At 52.9% G+C, this 23,602-nt stretch overlaps 1 protein-coding gene across 3 annotated transcripts in view; it reads left to right on the forward strand.

Moving 5' to 3' along the window:
• Positions 1 to 18,004, forward strand: part of FAM167A (family with sequence similarity 167 member A) — a 35,097-nt gene extending 17,093 nt beyond the window's left edge. For 2 of the 3 annotated variants that reach the window (XM_033857568.2, XM_019932387.3), the window contains one exon: positions 14,881 to 18,004. In XM_033857568.2, coding sequence (XP_033713459.1) covers positions 14,881 to 15,144 — 264 coding nt within the window. In that variant the 3' untranslated portion in view covers positions 15,145 to 18,004. The remainder of the gene's footprint in view (positions 1 to 14,880) is intronic. The other variant, XR_004526881.2, reaches the window with a different exon arrangement.
• The last annotated feature ends 5,598 nt before the right edge of the window (positions 18,005 to 23,602 follow it).

Consider the following 23,602-nt stretch of genomic DNA (forward strand, 5'->3'; position numbering starts at 1 on the left):
CCTTCATTCAGCAGCCACCCCCTGCCCCACGGCGCCGCTCTGGGCAGCGGGGCCGCGTGAGGCAAGCACAGGGCAGCGCGGGCGCTGCTGTAAGCAGCTCGGGCTCAGCCCAGCAGCGCTCTGCCCACACTGACGGGTGTACAGGGAGCTGCCCAGGGGCAGCGTGGCTGATCAGGCCTGGCGGGGGTGAAGGCTTTGGGCTGAGGCTCGGGGGCTGAGTAGGAAACTGCCCAGACGTGACAGCTGGGAGGGCATCCAGGTGGAATAAGTGTGAGCATTGGGCGTGCGTTGGGAGCCGGGGCCAGCAGCTCGACCTTTTTTCTGCCCACGGGCACGGCAGGCTCCCATCAGGGGCGTCGCTCAGCACATGAGAAGGGGGTTGGTGTGCAGAGCTGTGCGCCCGTCGCCCGGGGGAGAATCACTGGTCCTGGGCATGGTGGTGTCTCAGCAGAGCCAGGTGTGACGCTAATCGTGTGCTTTCAACTCCTGCCCCACCCAGCCCGTCACCTGCGGCCCAGGTCACAGCTGCCCAGCCGGGCCACTCTGGCCACAGGTGAGCCAGCAACCGAGGGCCAACCGCCTTCCAGAGCCTCCAGTAGCTCCTGGTCCCGCAGGGTAGGCAGAGGCCTGCCTGGTTTGCTGGGCAGAATCCTGAAAAATAAATCCCCTTTGGGGCCTGGAATTCCTTGTGAGTTAAGGTAAAGAACTGGGGCCAGGAGGGCTCAAGGACTCAAGTATCTGATTAATCAGACATCTTTTTCGGTTTTAATCTTTGATGTTGAGACTGTTTCTCAAAACACGTCTCCACTGGTAACTGGAGTGTTAGTTGCTTGCAGAGAAGACGCGGCCGCTGGGGATTCGCGCTGCGTCTCCAGACTCCCCAGCGCCACTGGGTGCTCTCGGGGCATGTAAGAGGCGAGGACAGATGGACACGAAGCTGCTCTTTAAATCCTTGAGGCTGCACTGCTTTGATTTGTTTTCATAAAGAGGAACAAAAAAATAGTCCCATCAGTCAAGGATTCAATTAGCTGGCATTGGGTTCATTTGAGGTTTGATGGCTTCTGGGAGTGGAGACTTTTACTTCTAAGTAGGTTAGCATCCCGCACGGGTCCCCGTTGGGGGTGGAAATCAGAGAAGGAATTTCCTGGATGTGAACCAGTAGGGCATTCTCTCAAGTTGTCCCCCACGTCCGCCGGAGGAGAGCCGCCCCTCAACCCTGGCTGTATGTTACACTTACCTGGGAAGCCTTGAAACCCCCAAATCCTAGACCACACCCCAGACCAGTCAAACCAACATCTGGGGGTGGGCCCGGGCGTCAGTAGTTTTTCAAGCTATTCTCAAAGTGCAGCCTGGGTTGAGAACCACTGCCATAGACCTACAGGCCGTGCTCATTTTTCTTGCCAAGCCCATTGCAAGCCAAGCAGCGCGAAGTGCCCCGGCCGGAGTGCACTGGCTGAGGGGAGGAAGGTGGATCAGGCCAAGGGCACCCGGGGGTGACGTATGGAGTCATACTCCACAGGCAGGGAGAGGAGCGTTAATCGTCAGGACTAACGTGGGTGCCTAAGGCTGTTGTAAATAAGTACAGTGAACATCGGCATTATTAATAATGCTTTATATTTGCGTATTTTCCCCCTTTCCATGCCACTTCTCTGTGCTGCCAAAGGTGGGTAATAAGCATAATAATAATAATAATATCAAGATTTGTTACCAACTGAGTGACTACCGTGTGCCAGGTGTTTCACATGCATGACTTAGCTCTTCTGAGTGTCACATCACCTTCCTGTTGCCCCATTTTACAGAAGAGGAAACTGAGGCTCAGAGGGGAATGTAGCAAAAAGTGAGAGGGTAGAAATTTGACCAGTGGCCTGTCTGGTTGCCTCGCCCAGGCTCTTCTTAGCCACTGTACTACACAGTGTCTTCCAAAGGCAGTTGATTTTGTGCCATGACTTCACAAAGATGTTGGCAGTCGATAGGTGAGGCAGAGGGAGAAACAAAATTGAGAGTCCAGCCCTCACGCTGTGGTCTCTTTTGTTCCTACAGCAGACCTGTGCAGTTGCTGTTATGTCTCCATTATACAGATGAGTAAACTGAGGCTCGTAGAGTCAGACGACCTGCCTAGAATTATATGACTAATAACTGGTGAACTCAGCCTTCACCAGTGAGAGTACAGCTTTGGGGAGAAAGGCAGGGGGTGAGAGGTGTCCCTCCCACAGGGCCCCATCGGGCAGGCCTCCTCCAGCTGCAGGTAGAGAAACTCTCAGAGCAAAGACTCTCCAACTCTAATGGGAAGATTCTGATCTTGTTAAAATGAAGATTCTGATCTTACAGGTCTGGGATGGGGTCCATGATTCCAAATTTCCAACAAGCGCCAAGGTAGTGCTTGCTGTACTGCTGGTCCACGGACCACACTTTGAGAATCAAGGACTGAAAGGCAGGCAAGACTGGGGTCAGAGAACCAAGAAGGGTCCTCAGAGGGAGCCCCCAAGGGTCCCCAAGCCTGTGCCCTAAACCCTGTCCCTGCTGTAACTGTCCTCTGGGCTTGGGCTCAGCCAGTGGGCTCCGGGGATGAAGCCACATCGTCCCACACCGAATGGTCCAAGAGCTGAATTAGTTCAGAAGACTTTAAGTCTGAGGTCAGAGCAGCCCAAATGCAGACCAGCAGGCAGGCCAACTGAAATGTGCAGTTCTGCCCGCTTCTGAGATTAAACAGTAACAAAGGCGACCTATAAAATCCTTTGACTGACTTGAAAACAGAGTCGAACATTTGATCAACACGCCCACGCTCCTGTTTTGACTCTCAGTCGAAACATTAAACTTCAGGTCATTGTTTTCCCTAATTCATCATCTGTTAACTCACTGAAGGTGTCATTACAAATTAACCTGTTTTTTAAAAATAGTGATTTCAAAAGTGGTTTCAAATAACCTTTGTTTTATTTTAAGCCCAGAGTCAAGTTTTCTCTATACCGGGGCAGGCTCTCTCTACCAATTTATCAGACCCGTGTGCAAATTTGTCTTTTCTCTTGGTGTGGCCAAGGAAACGTGAAACATCTGTAATTCAGTCAACTGTGTAGCTGTTTGCCCCACATGATGCCGTACTCAACTGGCTGGGAGTTCGGGGTCAGTCGTGGGTTTGTGCCCTGAACAGGTCTCTGACCATCAAGGGCTTATACCGGAGCCGTTGATGAAACCAGCGAGGTTCTTGTTGACAGCGCTGACCCTCCTAGAGGCAGGCGATGTCGGGTCTGGAAGGATGGGCGGTCCAACCCTATCTCCTAGGAGGTTAGCTCAAAGGCAGAGAGTGACTGCCTGAATCTCGGCTTATTTCCAAGGCCAGAGAGGGTCCTAGCAGCTCCCTCGGGGTCCACCCTTCCTCTCAGCTTTCACTGCAGGGAAAGTGCAGTCACTCCTGACACCCCCAGGGACCTGCACGTAGAGGGTTTTCCTTCAGAGTAACATGTTGGGGGTACAAGGAAGGTGGGAATCCTTAAGCCCTGTTGGCAGTGCTCCTTCAGCCAGGAAGGCTTGACCTTCAGCTCCCTGTGTATTCAGGAAAGGTGTCACCATCCGGCCACGGCAGGCAGGGCTGCCGCCTCTGTGCTCGGCAGCTTCGGGCCGCCTGACTCCCCAGGCTGAGACCCAGCATTGTTTACTGGGGAGACCGACTCAGAGCCTAGCGAAGTGGCCCTCTGCAGCTCTGCTTGATCCAGGCTGCTCCCGCTGCCCGAGGCCACAGCCTCCAGCTTTCCACCTTCAGGTGGCCTCACTAGGTCCAAGGGGCCTGGAGTGGGGCTGGGGCAATGCTTCAGGAAGGAGTGAGCTAGAAAGGATGTGGCCCTGAAGCTGTGGGTCTCAGCCCTCTAGCTGAGCCTGAAATTCAGAACAGGTCACAAACCTCTGATTGCGTTGGGCCCCAGAGCTTGCAGCCCAAGAGAAAGAGGGACACTCCCTTCTGCCTCTCTCTTTAGTCCTGCTAAAACGCTCCCCTTGCCAACTTGAAGGATAAAGAAAAAGGAGAAATCGTCTACTTGGCCTGTGCGGTGCCAAAACCAAAACCAAAACAGAACATTCCAGCTCCCTAAGGCGTTGTCTTTGCGGCGAGAATCCCCGGCGTCAACAGGTATTTTTCTTTTAGCCTCATGCAGGTGTTTGATCCCCACAGACAGAGCCCCCCGCCAAAAAGGTGTTCATGGTTGTTAGAAAAAGGGAAAGGAAATCTGACAAGTTTTAATTATTCTAAGGCCTGCCATGGCAGGAGGCCCGTAGCCCTGGACCCAGCTGGCCTCTCCGGGTTAACCCTCTCTTGCCTGTGCCGCCCGCTTGACAAGCACGTGACTGGTGTGTCCGGGCACAGCCCTCTGAGGCCAGTGTTATCCACTGCTGCTGAATGACAGTTCGAGCTCACTGAGCATCTTCTGATGGGGATGGAGGTGAGAGGCGTGAGGGTGATAGCCACGTTAACCCCGCCCATCTGGGGGAGCATTTTATGGTCCTCAAGGCACGTTTACATACAGTATCTGAGTGAGACGGCTTGGAGGTATTTGCTATTCCCGTTTTACAGATGAGAAAACTGAGGCTCAGAAAGATGATGAGCCCGAGAGTCAGAGAGGTTAAGTGACTTGCCCAAGGTCACATGTAAGGGTGTGGCTAAGCCAGGACACAGACCTGCATCTCCTGGCTCTGGACCCAGATCTCTTTCCTTTGTACTGGGTACAGGTGCTCACATCAGATGTTCAAATCAGTGGGCCCATGAGTTGTCAAAAAGCCTGCATTTGAAACTCTGCTGATTTCAGAATGGGGGGACTTCCCTGGTAGTCCAGTGGTTAAGACTCCTACCCTCCAATGCAGGGGGCGCAAGTTCAATCCCTGGTCGGGGATCTAAGATCATGGCACGGCTGAAAAAAAAAAAAAATCAGGCCTTGATTTTAGAATGGGACATGTGTAAGGGGTCACAGAGAGTTATTAGCAACGCCTCATAACAACCCTATGCCAGGGATGGGGGCAGCCATGCCCGGTCCATAATGAGGATAATACCTTGCTCAGAGCTACCCAGGGGGCTGCTGGCTGAGCTGGGGTTTGATGCACTAGAGTTTCTAGCCCAGGTGTCACTTTGCCCGAGGCTAGGTCTCCTCTGCATAGCAGGGGCTTTCCACCCATCCACTCCTGCCGGGGGAAGCCTATCTCGTTAATCTGGCCAGATACCGCCCTTTAGCAGTTACTAAAGAATTGCTAAACAAAGGGGCCTACAAAGGAAATACTCCAAAACATCAATGACCTTTATTTCTGGGAGCTGATGTTATCCTTTGGACTTTTCTGTAGTTTCTGAAATTTCTAAAATAGAAATATATATGATTAGGGAGAAAAAAAGATTATAAAAGTAAAAGACAAAAGACGGGAAAGAACTAAGGTCCTCTTCTTGCCAGTGTAATTGGCACACATGCCTCCCCTCATAGCTTCCAGGTTAAATAAGGCATCGGATCTCCTAGAAAAAGATAAAAAATGGGATCTGCCATTGCTAGACATCCCCCACTCGGCATTAGGTGGGACCAGTGGGATGAAGGTGGCTCCGAATCAGGAGATCCTGCCTGCTTTCCATCTCTTGGCCACCTTGCAATGCAGAGAAGAGGATGGGAGAGGGCAGGGCCAGAGGCCTGATGGCCGCACTTAACCAGAAGAACAGCGCGAGGTGGTCCTGGGGCTGTAAGAGGCAGGCGGGCGTCCTTCGATCCAACTTGTTCGTTCAGTACGAGCTGTGTTGACCAAATGCCTGGGCTTAGGTGCTGGTGCCGGTGGGGACAGGGCCCTTGTCTTTATGGGGCCCCCCCTTTGTGGATGAGACAAACATGTAAACAGTGACACCGTGAGACAAGAGCTATGCTAGAGGAACAGTAAATGTAGTCCCCAAATGCTTTGGGGTGTGAGGCCCATGTGGAGCGGTCACCGAGGGCCAGGTACGGTGGACTTTGAAATTAACCAAAGGAAGTACACATCCCTAACTTCCTTAGCAACCAGATCCACGTCTCCAAGGCTTGACATTAGCCTTCTCCTTATTCCCATTCCCATTGTCCTGTGATAATTAAAACCCAGCTCCTCGGAGGGGCACCCTCCCAGCTGTGGTAACCACCCTCCAGGCTAGTGTGTAGTAACCGCTGGATCAGGCTCCCAGCCCTCTGTGGAAATTCAGATGCCGTAAGGCTGGGACTTCACATGTGCCTGCAGGTGATTCTAATGTGACAGGGCCCGTAACTGGTCACAGGTGGAGTCGGCAAAGCATGCAGTTTGTAACTAGATTAGACGTCCAGTCAAGTTCTACCTCATCCTGGCTGTGTGAGTTTAGGAAACCCCGTTAGCCTGGCCCTCGGTTTTGTCATTGTAAAGCGGAGATTATACATCCTACCCGGCAGGGGGTTGTGACGGGACAGCGAGGCGGGCACAGAGGGCAGAGGGCACCTGCTGGGCTCCCGAGGTGGGCAGGCACTATGCACGCACATCCATGTGCCTCTTCTATGCTGGCACTAACACCACCCCGATTTTATGGGTGAGGAAACTGAGGTAAAGTGACTCGCCTGTGGTCAACCAGCAGAGCAGGGATTGGAGCCCAGATCTGCCGGCCTCAGAACCCCTGCTGCCCAGCCAGGGGCTCCCGAGGTCAGAAGAGGTGAAGGCGCATCGTGCTTCACGAGGCTTTGGGCCGTCAACACCTCAGACGTAGTTCATGAGTTGAGCAGTCAACTCGCTGTCTCAACTCCTGGAACTCTGGGCCGTCGTTCTCCAATGCTTCCCGATTCTACACTCTTTCAGGCACTCTCCTGCCTCTGAGAAGGACACTCGTTATCCTGACACAGAGGGTGGCACACAGGGTCTTGGGACTGTTCACGGCCGAGGTGCCCCTGGGCTGGACTGTCTGTTTCCGAGGGGTGTGTTATTTTACAGGCTCTGGACCCACCCTTGCCCCAGGGCTCCTCCAGGGGCTGAAAAGCCGGCACTGCCCCGAGGTGTTGGCCGCGTCCCCAGGCTCAGGCGTGAGCCAGACTCAGCCAGCAAGCTGACAAAAGCCAGGGAAAGGCCACCGAGGCTCCCTCCAGGTGGCTAAGCCCTCGGCAGCCGGGAGATGGTTTCCAGAGCTGCACCGAGGGTCTGGCACTCGGGGGGCACCGCTCCCGACCGCTGGCAGGGCCAGGCCAGGCCCCAAGGTGCCCAGGAGCCAGGGAGGGGCCCGGGTGGCAGGCGGCCCTGGCTTCTCTACCTCCCACGTGGCTCCCCGCAGGCCGGGCTCCCCACCCCACCCCCGGCACAGGGACTGAGGAGGACAAAGCCTCCTCCTGCCAGAGCAACTGCTTCGCGCAGTGCTGGTTACAACTATGGACGGAGCCATCGGTGCTCAAGCAGGAAGGAACCCAAGGGGTGGTGAGCCTTCATTTTTCAGCCAGAGACGGAGATGGGTGGAGAGGTCCTGCGAGTGTCCACTAGCAGCTGCTGCTCGGGGGCTCCCCCTGCCCTCTCTAGCCTCTCCCACGCTCGGCCGGCGGCCCCACGTCGGTGCTGGACACACTGCATGGCGCTTAGCAGTTCCCACGTTTTCCTGAGCACCCAGGGTGTACTCGGACTCACCCCCTAACTCTGGCACGTGAAGGGGAGCCAGGTCACGGACGCCCCACGGGCACAGCAGACACCCTCCTGAGATGGGCTCTGAGTCCAGCCCAGCACTGAGGCTGCTGTGAGGCCCCTCCGGGGGTGAAGCCCAAACCATTATTCCCTCTAAGGAGGCAGGTTCCAGGGTAACGGAGCGTGAAATGACTTGGGAGAGCTAATGGCCTTGCTCACACTTGGAGAGAACAGATTTGCTTCACTTCCTTTGGAAGGCACAGGTGGGAATCTATATATAGAAACTGCAGGTGCAGGGGCACCTTAATCACTCATAGGAGACCTAGTTCCACAGGGCTCGCTTCCTGACTCTTGGGCAGTGAGGGTTCCTGGCTGGTTCCTGGGCTCACTTGGTGTCAGACGTGAAACTCCCAGCCCATCCGTTTCCAAGCCGGGGAGCCCAGAGCCCAAGAAAAGTCTAGAAGTCCCCACACAGGTGCTCCAGGGGTCTTCTGGGGGCTCCCTAAGGATGCCAGGCACCTCAGCCCTGTTCCATCACATTTGACAAGGGCCCTGGCTAGAGCTGATCTCCACGCAACCCCTTAATGAAGTGCTACTCCTGCCTGTGCTGGTGGGCGCTCCCTGCAGGTGGAAGTTCAGAAGGCAACCCAAGGAGCTCACGGCAGAGCAGGAAGTGCGGGGGCGGGGGGGTCTCGTCTCTGTCTACTCTCTCGTCTAGAGACACCCTAGCAGGAGAGGCGGGGGGCCAGCCCTCCCTGCAGTCTTGCTTGGGGCTCAGGGGGAATAGCTGTGCTGTGGGCCCCACTCCAGCAGCCTGGCACAGGGGAGCACCATCCTGGGGCTAGCCGTTGCCCAGCAAGGCCCCCACTTGCTGTCCAGGGCAGTGGCAGGGAAGTTGGGGAAGTTCCCAGCCCACCCTGCGGGCCTGAACCCATCGTGTCCAAGCTGAGGACACCCCTGCCTGGGAGATGCCTCCACGGCAAATGCTGAGGTGCTTCGGTGTTCCTGGCTCTGTGACTCTGGACAGACCACTTGGTGACGAGATGCCAGTACTGCCCTATCAGCCCAGCCGGCCGTACTTGGTATTGATAACAATGGGAAGGGCGACACAGGTGTCAGGTGTGAGCAATCACCCCCAAAGTGTGTGGGAAGCATGGGCTGGTGACTAGTTCTGCTCCAGGCAGTTGGGGAACAAAGGAGAATCACGCTGTCCTCCAGAACTCCTAAACCTAGTAGGAGAGATAAGAATGTCTTATGGGAAATAAGAAAAAATAACTGACGGCTTAGCTCTATGAAGAATGGATAAAGTGGAACTAATATTTGTGGAACCCCGTGTCCTGGACCAAGTGTCTTATATATGTTTTATTTATTTAATTCTCAGAACAGGCAGGCATTATTATTGCACCCATTTCACAGATGAGGAAATTGAGGCTCAGGCAGCTTGAGCAACTTGCCGAGAGGGGCACCTCCAGTGAGTGGTGGTGAAGGACTTTGGACCCACAAGCCGATGCTCTGTTCATTCTACTCGAGGCCTCTCCCCAGGCCTGGAGGGCAGCCTGGGTGGGAAAGTCAGGGATGGTGTCCTAGGATTGTCCCACCTGTGTAAAATCAAGACCTGGCTCTAGGAGAATTGAATTCATTCATTCATTCATTCGATCAATGCCTTTTTTTTTTTTAACTTAAAAAATATATTACTTTATTCCAACTTGTGTTTCCACCTCAGCCATGCCTTTTGAGCACCAGGCCTGATCTCTCCTGCGTGTTTTACTGTCTGGTGAGGAGACAGGCAATGCTGTGTGTAGGTGTTGCCGTAAGAGGTACCTACGGTTGGGGTGTCACCCAGCCTGCAGGGTTGGGGGGCAAGGGCTGAGCTGGGCACGTGGATGATGGCGTGGGAAGGAGTGGTTCTGGGGGAGGGGACACAGACCCAGCGTGGCTGCCACAAGGCACCAGGGGCTCAGAATGGGAGTTCAAGGCTGGAGAGAGCAAGGGAGCCAGGAGGGCCGGTTGTACCTTTGAAAGGTTTGAAGAAGGGGAGAAACCTGGCTGCTGGCCTCTTGGCTGCAGGGCTGAGTGCAGAGAGTGGGAGGGGGGCAGGGAGGCGTGAAAGGATGCTGAGGTGCAGGCTGACAAGTGAATGTGGGTGTGCTCATCTGGGCCTGTCTTTCCCGTCTCTCCCCTCTCACAAATTCCTTTCTTGGGTGTACGGCTTCTAGGGCTCCCTCATGTCCAGGATGCAACCTTATGAGGTGGGGGGAGGTGACGAGCATCCTCTTTCCACAAAGGGGTCACATCTCCTGCCCCGGGCCACTCGTCTCCTTATAGGCTGGACTGGGACTGTCTTCATCCATTCAGGCCGCTGCAGCAAACCATCTCCAACGGGGTGGCTGATAAACGACTGACATTCAATTATCACAGCTCCGGAGGCTAGAAGTCTGGGGTCAGGGTCCCAGCATGGTCAGGGGAGGGTCGTCTTCCGAGTTAAAGACTTCTCGCTGGGTCCTCACATGATGGAAAGGGACGAGGGGACTCTCTGGGGGTCTCTTTTTTTTTTTTTTTTTTTAATGCGGTACGCGGGCCTCTCACTGTTGCAGCCTCTCCTGTTGCGGAGCACAGGCTCCAGACGCGCAGGCTCAGCGGCCATGGCTCACGGGCCCAGCCGCTCCGCGGCATGTGGGATCTTCCCGGACCGGGGCACGAACCCGTGTCCCCTGCATCGGCAGGCGGACTCTCAACCACTGCGCCACCAGGGAAGCCCCCTGGGGTCTCTTCATAAGAATAGTAATCCTATCGTGAGGGCTCTACCCGCATGGCCGCATCACCTCCCAAAGGCCCACCTCCTAATACCAGCACATTGGGCTTTAGGGTTTCAACATATGAATTTGAGGGGGACACAAAGATTCAGACCAAAGCAGAACCCAGAGCCTCTGGGGGCAGCCCTGGGGGCCTTCAGAAGGCACCACCCTGTCCTTCCCAAAGGTCAGCCTCACCTGTGCAGGCGGCAGCTTGGCCTAGGACCTTCCAAGTTTGCAAACCGAAGACTTTATCATATAGTATGTAGAGCTTGACTCTTGCCATTGGCGACGGAGAGTCCCTGCTGGGGCCTGAAGCACCCCCTGCTCTCTGTCCTGGCTCTGGGGCTCTGCTCCGACTTTCCCTCCCAGCAGACAATGGCTCCAGGGGCATCAGGAGAACCCAGATTCAGCCTGTCCCTGCCCCAGCGCCAAGATTGGGGCTGCAGAGCAAGCGGAGGCCGAAAAACATGTTCCAGCCTCTGCCTGAGTCAACGGCATCCCCTGGAAATCAATTCACAAACCCAGTTTGGTTTCTAGGACGTATTTGAAAAAAAAAAATTAAATTTTCCCAGCATCTGAGGTTGTCATCCAGCAGCACACCTCAGTGACAACCCTCACGGTCTTTCCTCACAGCACGTCTCTGGCTCTTTCTCAGAGGCCAAACCCAAGATCAAATAACGAATCATGGTTTATCCAGGCTTCTATTTCTACACAATGCTGATTAAAACAATAACTGGACGTTTAGTTGAGCTAAGTCATGAGACAGGTTATGAAAACTCTTTCCATGGTTCAAGATGAAGTCTCATAGAGAAGGAAGCATGTTCCGAGAAAACGGCCTGGATTTTATACCCAGTTTCTCTTCAGCATCGATCAGAGGCTCATTGTGGCTGTTGGGCTGGGATAGCTTAGATTCCAGCCTCAGAAATCGGGATTGAACAAAATGCCCTTGATCACCTTGGGATTTTTGTTTTCCTGTCTGCCTGGATACTGTCCATTCCAAGAGCTGTAAGAAGCAAATAGATCATAAGTAATGCACCATATAAACAACAATATTGGCCAAAGAAAAGTAAGAATTTCACCATGTAGGACCTTTCTCTCCAGGCCTAGGTGCAGAATGTTGAAATTGGGCAGGGCCCAATAAAGTTTTGAGCCTTTATTAAAAAGACTTAGATGCTGGCCCTAAAACCTGGCCCTGGTGACTCAGCTATCAACATGAGTTTAATGCTCTCCCTGGCAAAGGCTCAGCTGTGGGATATGCCGATTTCAATCCCCCCTCCCAGGGTGGCCTGTTGCCTCTGCAGGGTAAAGTTACTTGTAGGATTCTCAGAGGCGCTGCCTGTAACTCCAGCAATCCTCTAATTGCGGTATAGTATTTGGTGAAAGGGTGTGTTGCCACGGGGTGAGAAAATACACACACCACGGGGGTGGCAGCTGACCCGTGGCCCTGTTGCAATAGCTTGGCTGTAGCCAACGTGTTTGATTCTCTGAGTCAGATAAGAATGGCTCTTAGGAGAGGCTGGTTGTTTCTAAGGTGGAAGGTGAAACCCCAAGGGAGGGAAGAAGTAACTAAAGGTGGTCATCAAGCTGCTCTGCAAGAGGAAGAGGGAGATTTCTTGGGTTTTGCTTGAAGGGATAAGGAGGCGTGAGGGGCGGTGAGGCTCTGAGAGTGGGGAGGGGCTAGAAAGGGGGCATCAGGGAGGGTGGCGGTCGGGAAACTCAGGACAGAAGAATCTAAGTGTGTAGGTGGTGTCTCTTTATCCGAGTGATGTCTCTTTATCCGAGTCCCATGGATCACTAGTGATTTCCTGGAGAATTAAAAGAGGGGCTGACTCCTGCCTCTGGACTGGCTGGAATAAAAATATTTACTGGCTGCAGTAAAATGGTGCAGAGAACAGTATGGCGGGTCCTCAAAAAATTCAACATAGTATTAGCATAGGATCCAGCAATTCCACTTCTGGGTATACTTCCAAAAGAAGTGAAAGCAGGGACTTGAACACGTACTGTGCACCTGTGCTCATAGCAGCATTATTCACGAGAGCCAAGAGGTGGAAGCAGACCAGACATCCATCCATGGATGAAAGGATAAGCCAAAGGCGATGTATACGTTCCGTGGAATGTAATTCAGGCTTAGAAAGGAAATTCCAACATGTGCTACAACGTGGATGAACCTTGAGGCCATTATGCTGAGAGAAATATGGCAGTCACAAAACGGTAAATACTGTACTGATTCCACTTACACAAGGTAATTGGATAGTCAAACTCACAGAGACAGAAAGTAGAATAGTGATTGCCAGGGGCTGGGGGGAGGGAAAATGGGGAGTTATCATTTAATGGAGACAGAGCTCCAATTTTGCAAGATGAAAAGAGTTCTGCAGATGGTTGGTGGTGACAGCTGCACAGCAACGGAAAAGTACTTAATGCCACTGAACTGTACGCTTCAAAATGGTTAAGAGGGTAAAATTTTATGTTCTGTGTACTTTGACACAATTGAAAAAATCCTGGGGGGAAAAAAGCCTCTTAGCCCTGTACGTTTTGCTTAGGTTTCTTCGGGGGCTGAGAAAACTCATTTCTATATGGATTTGGCTTGACTACAGTGGAGTTACCTCTTAAGCGGGGACTCAGTTTAGGGTTTAAGTGTGGAGTCCCCCTTGGAAAATTCCTGTGTGGCCCACAGAGTAGGTGGGAAGGGGGCCAACGCTGCTGCTTTTCCTTGTAGCCCTGGAACAAACACTGTGTCTTTGAGCATCAGGTGCAACGTGGATTTACATTCATGAGTCATAACGAAATACGTCTTGCAAGCCAGTCCTAGGGTGGGCTGCTCACGCTGTGGTGGGCCCTCAGGACCAAGCTTAGTGAGGAAACAGAATGATCAGCCTCTTCTGGTGTTGGGCTCCAACAAGTGGAGGGACATGCATCACCTTCCCCACAGGAAGCCGTTTCCTTCCCCTCATGCAGAGGCGAACGCCTCCAAGCTCAATGGGCGTGTGAGGTGTCTCCACCGAGGTGGCCTTTGTCCAGCCCAAGGACAGACAGATGCCTTACTATCAAACCACCCCCCACACACCTTTCAGCTGACTCTGATGGGTTTTCAACACTAAATTGTTCTCTGACCTTGGACCAGACCTACTGGCCATAGAAAAATGGCCCCTTCCCCCCACCAGGCCTCCCTGCTGACCACATCTCACAGGTACTTCCAGACACCTGCTCAAAACTGAAATTCTCCAACTTAAAAGGATCTTTTCAGATTGAAGATGCAATCCCTGAGGCCAATGCCTTGGTTCAGATCCGAGCCGTAGGGTTCCTAGCTTTCAAAGAGAACCATCTTCAAATTACAGGATACCCCAAAGAGAAGTGGTTCAAGGCAAACTCACAGAAGACCATATTAAATAAAGCAGTGGTGTGAGCCGGCACTGGCTTTCAGACGAATTGGACCCCCATCTCCTACAGAAGGGCTTAGGCAGCACCTAGCCCAGTTCTAGGCATGGCTGGAGGCTCCAAATAAGTGAATGAATGACCAGCTGCCCTCTGGTGAGCCCGCCAGCGTTGATTTGGCACTATTCTAGATCAATACAATTTCTGATTGGCAATACATTTGGGTTGTGATGCCCAAGGATTGAGAAGTAAACTAATGAACAGGACGCTATGAATTTTAACCCCGTTTTCCATTAAACACTTTGCTGATCCCCGGGCAAGTCTTTCTATCTTGGTTTTTCTCACCTATAAACTCTGTATAAGAGAGATCTGTAGAAGTACATCAAAACATGGAAGAGAGAAAACAGAGCAATGAAATGCTTACTGGTGAAGTCGCTAATTTTTCTACCCCGAAATGCACTTGGTTCCAAGGCCGAATTCTTAAATGTTTAAAATGCATTTAAGACAGACATTCTTAAGAATGCAGACATTCTTAAATGTTTAAAAAACAATGTGACGGCATACCCACCACCCAACATAAGATACAAAACATCATCAATAGAGTTGAAGCCCCTGAATACCTTCCCCAAGTTCAGTCACTGCTTCCTGCCCAAAGGCAACCGTGCTCCTGAATCTGGACAAACGTGATAACCACTGCGCTACAGAAATGACGCCTGAATTTGGTGTTTATCATTCCCGTGCAATTCTTTATACCCTTACTCCATTTATATATATATATATCTGTAAACAGAGAGACAGCTGGAAATACCTTTAAGCCAGGACTGACACGCATGTCTTCCAGAAGGATTTTGACACAGTATCTAGCTTAGCACAAAGGATTGTTTGCCAAGCACATCCTTATTTGTCACCTCACTCTCTGTGTCTTTTCACCTCCCTGAGCTGGGAACGGGCTACTCTCTCTAGGTGGACCCCAAATGGTGATGCAAGCCCTTCATTAGGTCTCCTGTTAACGGGCCTGGGCCCGTCCGGGACTATGGAGCTGAAGCACCGACCCCCCACCCCTCTCCCCGGCCCAGCTCGGCGCTGATGCCTCCCCCATCTTCCCTTGCAGACGGAGATGCGGCTTCAGGACCAGCAGCTGGCCCGGCAGCTCATGCGCCTGCGCAGTGACATCCACAAGCTGAAGATCGAGCAGACGTGCGACCTCCACCGGCGGATGCTCAACGACGCCACCTACGAGCTGGAGGAGCGGGACGAGCTGTCCGACCTCTTCTGCGACGCCCCGCTCGCCTCCTCCTTCAGTCTCTCCGCGCCACTCAAGCTCATTGGGGTCACCAAGATGAACATCAACTCCCGCAGGTTTTCTCTGTGCTGAGAAGCCCTAAACGGGGCGGTGGAGCCGGAATGAGGGTTTGGGAGGTGGACGGTGGGGGGCGGCAGGGGGCGGGGCGTGGGAAGGAAGCTGAGGCCCAGCTACCCGAGCGGGTCTCCCCGGAGGCAGGGCGTCCCCGGGACCTGTGACACGTGCTCTCAGGGCCCAGCTGTGGAGCTCAGTGTCCCCATGCCTGGCCCTGGTTTAATACCCAAAGAGTCCTGCAGAAGGGCTGCCGCATCCGCTGTTCAGTGAGACCTGGGTCCCCAGGGCACACGTCTCATCCTCCCCTTAGTGACCCACATTCCTGTTTCCGGAATCACTGGTGCTATGACCTGGGAACCCAAAGGGGGACCAAAGCTGTGATTCTTGCAGAAGGCTTCCCCAGGTGCACCGACCCCCAGGGGGAGGTGATTAGATGTTAGCCGCGCCCATGTCACTGTTGCTGTCCTCTAAGTACTGGCTCAAATTCACCCTAAGTGGGTGACTCAGCAGCCTCGACAGGGACCCACCAGCAAAGGAAGACCAAAAGGAGTAACACGTGGAGCTCGGGGAAGCAGGCGCCAGAGCCGCAGCCAGTGCCCTGGATGAGGTCTCCGACCTCGGCCCTACAAGTGCGGGGTACACTGTTTCCAGTGTGTGTGGTCCCACCAGTGTAGCTGGGGGGGAGCAGGCACACCCGCCCTCTGCTGCCCGTTCTGGCCACGCACACCAGTCCCAACCTCCAAAGAGCCCCTTTGCTGCCACGCTACAACCCTGGGGAGCACCTAGGAGTGGATTTCCCCGGGGAGGGGGGGGCAGCAGAGGCCTCCTGGTGTATTCCGACGGTGTCACCTCCGTCACCTTCGTGCCCTCCCCAGAAGCTCGCCCTGAGCCTCCACTGAGATTCTGTGCCTGACTTAAACAACTAATTTTAATTGAATCAGACTGTTACTAACCTGTGGCTAACTTGTCAATAACTGTTTGATTTTTGTCCAAATGGCGAAGCCAGTGGGTAGGTCAAGTACAGAGGTTCAGGGTTTGATTTTAGAAGATTCTCCCTCAAGACAAGTGGGAGGATCGGCAAGGTAAGGACTGAGACCTCAGCAAGTTAGGAAGTTACCCCAGTAGAACGCCCCGTGCGGGGGGTGGGGGGGTGGGCTGACCTTTGACCCATCTAGCCGAGCCCTCTGCGTCATAAGGGAGTGAGGCCGGGGAGGGGAGTGGTCTCCCTCGGGCTCCGCGGCTCTTTAAAGGCTGTAGAATATTGATGTGTTAATAATAATCATTGTTAATTACGCTACACAGATCACGTATCCATGAACTTGAACTCCAAAGACGGTACTAATGCTTTGCCAAACCCACGGACTGCCAACTGCCACTCTCCACTCACTCAGCGCCGTCACCGCCCCCGCCCCCCCCCCCCCCCCCCCCCCCCCCCCCGCCGAGTTACCAGTCCTACTGCGTCCGGGTTCCACTGTCGATGTGAGGCGTCCTGTTGCTCTGTCTTTCATGCTTCGTCTTCCTGTAGAATTTCAGTGGGGCCCAGGCATGCTCACACACACACACCGTGACCCACACTGGGGAGCGGTTGCTTTTCTCTTGTGGGCCAGGAGTGGGAGTTTGTGGATGGTCGGTCCCTAGTTAGAAAAGAATTTGGTGTTTTCTTGTGGCTTCCAAGAGCCGGAGGGTTTACGCTTCCTTCAAAGACGTTATTACCACGTAGCCAAGATCTGTTTTTCCTTCGGCTCTGAGCAGTGGCAGAAGTCTGAGGCGCAGAGCATTTGTCCATGAAGAAGCCCTCGGTGGAAGGCTAGGCCTCCTCAGGCCGGCTCCTCCCCAGGCAGGAAGGAGGGAGGTTTTCTCTAGTTAGTTGATGCCTCTCCTCAGGGGTTCTGTCTGAGCGCTGCCAAGTCCTACAGAGGCGTGCCCACCAGCCGTCCTCCAGAAGAACCCTTGAGGTCTTGAGGTGGCCGGCCAGCCTGCACACACGCTCACTCTTCAGAGACGTGCACATACACACGCTTGAACCCACACAGGCAAGCGCATTCCACAACTGAAAAGAGGGCCAAACTGATTAGTTTTCTTTCTAGGAACCAGTCATTACAGTAACTAAAAAAGCTGGGTCCGGCCACAGCTGAGTGGTTTACCTGAATTTCGTCAACCCAGTTGAGTTGGAGTCAACTGGGCAATTTAGTTGCTCAGTTGACCTAATGATTCTTTGAGATCAAGAACACTTGATGGAATAGGTTTTGCAATAGGCGCACTTTTTGGAATAGGTTAGATGTCTCAGCTTTTGTGCTTAGTTCATGCCAAGGGAATTTTATTTTGGGATAAGGGGGGAGGAGAAGTCAGGAAGAGAAGTGCGGGGAAAAGACAGGTGTGTTTTCTTACTCACTGTCCAGTGTCTGTTAGCGTCCTTATTTCCATGGCGAACACAGGCAACTAACCAAGTCAGTTCGGCTTTGTGAAGTCCCTGCCTCCTGTGGGTCAAGAAACGTCTGAGTCAGTCGCAGCCTAACCTGCGTGCCCAGCTCCCCAGGGCAGCCTTCCAGCTTGACCACGCGTATACGATACTGTTGCAGTTTTACTCATTATCTACCCGTCTCCCTGCCATCCCTCAAGGACCCCTGGGTGTAAAACTCGAAGTCTCCATGACACTGCCTCGCAGGGTGATGTCTGACGCCTTCGTGGGCTCAGCAGTGATCACAGGCCTGGGGAGCCCGGGCAAGCTTGAGATGACCTGACCCAGCCTCAGGCCTCCTCCCTGTAGCAATACCAAGTGCTATTACGTAATCGATGGACAATTTATAATTTTATTTTTTATGATTGTTTGTTTCTATATTGCTGTTAGAAAAAGTGAAATTAAAATATTTCAAAAGAATATATTTATAAAGAGGAGAAATGTGCTTCCTTTTATCTTGTTCCTGTTACAGCACACACAGGGCCCAGCACTAAATTGAAAGAGAAAGAAGTGGGAGGAGGGAGGGAGGGAGGGAGGCCTGGAGGGAGGAACAGTCACCTGAATCACTCTTCTTTCTTTATGGTACCTTCCCCCAAGGAGGGCTGCTTGGTGGTGTCGCCGTCAGGAGCCTCCCGGTGCGGGCTATGTGAGCTCAAGATGTGAAACTGAGAGATGCAGGCATTCATGATTCCTGAATTTGACCAAGGCCAGAGCCGCTCTTACATTAGCCACTTCCAAAGGTGACTCATTGGATTCAGAATATATGGGTCCAACTCAGAGCCCTGCTGGATAGCGGACCCACAGGACATGTATTTCAAATCGCAGTTCTATCATCCAAGTACGGGGCTTAGCATTACTGTCCTGTGTGGAGAACTCGTGTCAAACTTTTTGAACATCTTAAGTGGCAGTGCTCAAAATGAAGGCTGCGTGAGGGTCACCTGGGGCACCTGCTGCAAATGCACATTCCCAGGAAATTCCTGGGCTCCACTCAGAGGTTCTGGTGTGCCGCTCTGGCACGGGGCCTAGGAATCTGTTTTTAACGAACACTCCAGGAGACTGACACAGGTGGTCTACAGACACTTGGAGAAACCTTTAAAGGGACAAAGCAGGCAGGGAAGGCATGTCTTGAATGGCTCCTGTCTCTCATTCCCGGGAGAAGTCCATGTCTGCAGGTCAGAGCAGGTGTCAGGAATCCCATTCTGTAGAAGGAACAGCTGGAGAGAAGCACTCTAGCCGTCCCTTGAGATCATATCACCTGCTTACACCAAGCGGATGAGTGACTGGGATCTAGTTCCTGCAGAGAGCTCCCAGTATGAATTGGCTGCGTGGAGCACAGGTCATGAGCTGAGGGACGGATGGGCACCTGGAGATCTGCCATCACCATCGGCCGTGTAGTTCAAAGGGCACTCGAGAAGCCGCTGGGCCTTTCCACCCCTGCAGATGGGACTGCACACTTTTTCAGCCCCAAGGGAAATGACTCTAATTTGGCCTCCAAACGAGTTAAATACTTTTAAGTGCCACAGAGAAGGTAAAAGGTGACGGCAGTGTCCTGCCTTGTGGGGGAGGGCTGCTTTACCACGTGGTCAGGGAAGGCTTCTCTGAGAAGGTGCTATTTCAGCTGAAACTGCAGCCGTGCAAAGATCAGGAAAACGAGTGTTCTGGAGAGAAAAACAAGGACCCAGATTCTGAGGCGGGAGGGAGTGTGGTGGGCAGTGCGGCTCGAGTGGGGTCAGCCTCGTAGGTCAGAGTAAGGAGTCTGGGTTTTACTGGGATTGGGCCAGAAGTGTTCTGAGGTCTTTGAACAGGGGAGTGATGTATGATCTGATTTAGGTGTTAGCAAGATCTATGTAGAAAGTCTGGGGGAAGTGGGGCAGACGTGGCATCCACTGGAGGTCAATTACAGTGGACGCGAGTGACTTGGACGCCCGTGGCAGCTGTGGACAGGGTGACACACGATCCGATTTGGGATTTACTTTGGGACCTAGTGTGGGATGTATTTTGGATACTGTGGAGGTAAAGCCAACAGGGTCCACTGGTAGCTTGGATGTGGAGTGTGCAGGAAATAGAGACTAAGGATAGCCCTCTGGCCAGCAGCTGGATTGGGGGGCGGGGGCTGTACTGAGATGAGAAAGTTTGAGGGGAGCATGAGTCGGGGAGACTGTCTCAGCCGTGTTATATTTAAATGTCTATCAAACATTCAAGCAGGAAGTGAGTAGGTGGTTGGCTATAAGGACCCGGACTTCAGGAAAAGGCCAATGTTAGAGGCGTAAATTTAAGAGTGTGGATTTGGGTGTTTGGATGATATTAAAAAGCACCATACCTGGATAAACTCCTCTAGGAAGAAAGCGTAGACATAGAAGAGGGGGCCAAGTACAGCATCGTGGGGACTCCGGCACCTAGGGGTCTGAGAGAGAAATAAGAACAGTCACAGAGACTTAGAAAGACCAGCTGGTAAAGTACAAGGAAAACCGGATGAAGGGGGCATCGGGGAGCCTAAAAGTAGAAAATGTTTCAAGGAGACGGTCGTCAATATCAAATGCTGCTGAGAAATCGAGGAAGAGGTGGACAGAGATAAACAGTGTTTTCAAGCAAGATGGAGATCATCTGTCTTTTATTCCAATGGTCATAGCCCTTTCAGTCCAGGGGTAGGGACAGAAGTCCAGTTGTGTGGGTTGAGGAGAAAATGGAAAGTGAAGAAATTGACTCAAGTCAGTTTGCTGTAAAGCGAGCAGAGAAATAGCAGCTGGACAAAGTCCTAAAGTCAGGGAAACAATTTTTGGCTTCCTGGAAACAGTGTATAACAAAATAAATACATAATAGAGTGCATTGTATATTAACAATGTATCAAATCGTAATACAAATGTATAATAAAGGTGTCAGCATCTAAGACATGCGAAGGGAGAAACTGAGGGTGCATGAGAGAGCAGAAAGTAATTGTAGCAGTGAAGTTCTTGAGGAGGAGAGAGGGGGCTGGGAGAGGAGTAAAGACACCCCTTCCACTGTAGCGAGAGGGAAGGCGGAAGATGAGAGGGTTAGGGAATCTCTGGTGGGAAGAGGAGGGTCCCATTGGATCCTTCCTATTTTCTCTGTGAAATAGGAGAGTGACTTGGAGGTGGTGGAGTGTTGGAGGTTTGGGAAGAAAGAAGTTTTGAAATAATTATCTCAGCGAATGGGCATGTTCATTTATTAGGAAGGGTAGTCAAGTCACCCAGGAGTGCTGGCTGCCCATTTGAGGCTTGCGGTCGTTCAGTGTGATGCAAATCCAGTGAATGTGGTTGCGTGTATTTTTCTTTTGGTTTTTTGTTTTTCCCTCCAGCAATGGTTAGATGCCACAGTGCGCACGCAGGGCAGGCAGACGGTGGCAAGGGGATATGTCAGGCAGGTACACGGGAGGACAAGGAAGCGGAAGTTAAAGTGTTTTGCAAAGGAGCAACCGTAGTGTTGAACCAAGGAATCCAAACCCAGTGAGGAGGGGAGAGGGGACATGGGGACACGGGGGCGGGGGTGACAGCAGTGCTAGAGCGGTGGGGTCCGTGGTTGGCGGTCTCTGTGCCATCTGGGACTCGCTGAGTGACAGGGCTGGTGGGGAAAAGCTGAACAGAAGGTGATGATCAGAGTATGGGGACAGCAGAAGTGACATTTTGGGGATGGTGCAGCTTCTTCCTTCCGAGACACAGCCTGATGCTACATTAGCTGCCTGGTGGCCTCAGTAAGTGTGTACCTCATGCACTGGTGCCATCAGTCAAGACTGAGACTGCCCCGGCCCCTGCAGATCTCACCCGTCTTATTTAGAAAGGGCTTTTTACGCTCTGTCGACAGCATCCTCTTTGGCTTCTTGGCAAGAGCAGAGCATCTCCCGCTTCCTAATGCTCTCTGTCAGAGCCACGAGTCTGCAGTTGAGAAGAAGAGACTGGAGGAGGACAGTCGTGTGGCCCTGCCAGGACACACAGGCCAAGTACAACCGTGGGCCTATCTGATGGGAACCGCTCAGGCACACTGAAGCTTTCAGATAAGGCTATTTTTAAATACCCTGTTCGCAGGCTCAAAGCAAACAGCGGTGGAGACACCTAGGCAGTCTCCGAGGGAAACCGACTCAGGAAGAGAGACCGCAAACATTGGGGGGCTCTGGACGGCAGTCACCCACACTCACTGCGAGGAGATAAGTCCGCGGGGGGCATTTCCTGGCTGGCAGGGACAGGTGCCGGAGTGGGTGGAAATTCCCTGGGAGATATTCCGGTAAGGCCTGGTTCAGCTCTGCAGGACTGGAGTGTATTTATTTCCTAAACCATTCTGTCAAACAGGGAATCCCTCAATCCAATAGCTTCTTCTTCCTGCCCCCTCCTCCACGTGGGGACAACTGGAGCCTGAGAAAGGACCACTTGTCGGAGGACATCCAGGGTCCCAAGGGACTCTGCCTCCTTCCAGAAACTCCCCTTCCCAGGGGGGGCCAGCCTGGGCACCACCCACTGCCCCGAGAGCCTCCCCGGGATCGGACGCCCCTTCGGGGTGGCACAGGGCTGGGGGGCAGCATAAGGGCTCTCTGTGCTGTCCCATTGCACCAGGCGGGGTGGGCGGGAAGTGGAATTGTTCCAGCATCCCAAGCAGGGGAGGACCTGACCCAGGGCATCCAGGCTTACGAACCACTGGGAGAGTCAGGGAACGTGATTCTCGGAGCTGTGCTGGATCCCAGCAAGCTCGGCAGGCGTCGTCTGGGGCTTCTGGCAGCACCTGAGCAGGTATTCCCAAGAGGTCTTCTGTCTGCCTGTCTGCCTTCCGCCACCACTGGGTTTTTACTCACACAAACACCCCCGCCCAGAACACTCCTGACACCAGATGTGTGAGTTTCCCACCCCAAACGATCCTGCAGTTCTCTGCAGACACCAGCTGGGTGTTCTACGATTTAACTCGGTTTGACACAATCCACACACAAAATGTCGTCTCCTGTATCCCGCATCCCCGCCCACAGTGGCCTCTGAGCTGGGCTCCCTGTACCCCTCTCCAGGAAAGACAAGACTGAATGAGCCATCATGAGGATGCAGCATGGTGCCCAGGAGGTAAAAAGCGACGCTCTGAAAGCAAGTTTCTGTTAAAAGTTTCCAGCCACTTCTATTTCTAGCAGAGGAGACAGTGAGTCTCCCTGAGAAAAACCGTAGGAGTGGTTCCTTTCAGGGAAGTGGATGAGAGGGGGTCAGCCGCCATGCCCCTGGGGGAAGGGAGCCAGAGGGATGGGCAAGCTGCATCCGTGCCAGAAGCCTTCCCAAGCAAACGACCTTGACTCCTTTATGGATTCAAAAGCACCTCTGAGGCCCAAGGCCTTACTTCTTCAGGGGATCACAGACGTGCGGGTGAGAACGCGCATCCTAGGGGCTGGGACACAGGGAGGAGGTGATGGTACCCACTTTAAGGGACAAAGCAGAGGTAAAGAGCAGCCTCTGGGAGTGATGAGTCTCAGGGAAGAAGGGAGAGGACAGCGACTCACCCTGATGAAATGGGGCTGGAATTAAATCATATAAAATAACAAAGGAACATGGCTTTTTATGGACCCCAAGCTGCAGGTGGGACACACCGTATGCTGTCAGAGTCGGGTGGCTTTACCACTCAGAGTACGATTTTTTTTTTTTTTTTTTCCTGTTGCAAACAAAGAAGCAGTTCCAGGAGCTGGAGTGGCTGACCACGGTCACCGTCCGGTTGGTGCAGAGCTGGGACTGCACCGCGGTCTCCTAACTCCTTATCCTGGCTCTTCCCAACGCCCTCTCTTCCCTGGAGCCCTCCCACCTCCGAGTTCTCCCTTCCAACTCCACAGAGAAGGAGGTCTGAGAAAACAAATCTGAGAAGTTCTTCCCCCTGTAAACAAAAGGTTTTTTTCAGACTTTATAACGCGGGCCTATTGAGTGAAGGAAAGCCTAAAGTGCCCCCTGCTGGACAAACAGAGGAATCTACTCACATGTGGATTGTCTTCCAGATGCTGTAGCAGCGCCAAGAACTTACACCTTAATATTTGCTTGTTTTCTTGGCATT

The sequence above is a fragment of the Tursiops truncatus genome, chromosome 6, assembly GCF_011762595.2.
Source record: "Tursiops truncatus isolate mTurTru1 chromosome 6, mTurTru1.mat.Y, whole genome shotgun sequence".
NCBI classification, from domain to species: domain Eukaryota; kingdom Metazoa; phylum Chordata; class Mammalia; order Artiodactyla; family Delphinidae; genus Tursiops; species Tursiops truncatus.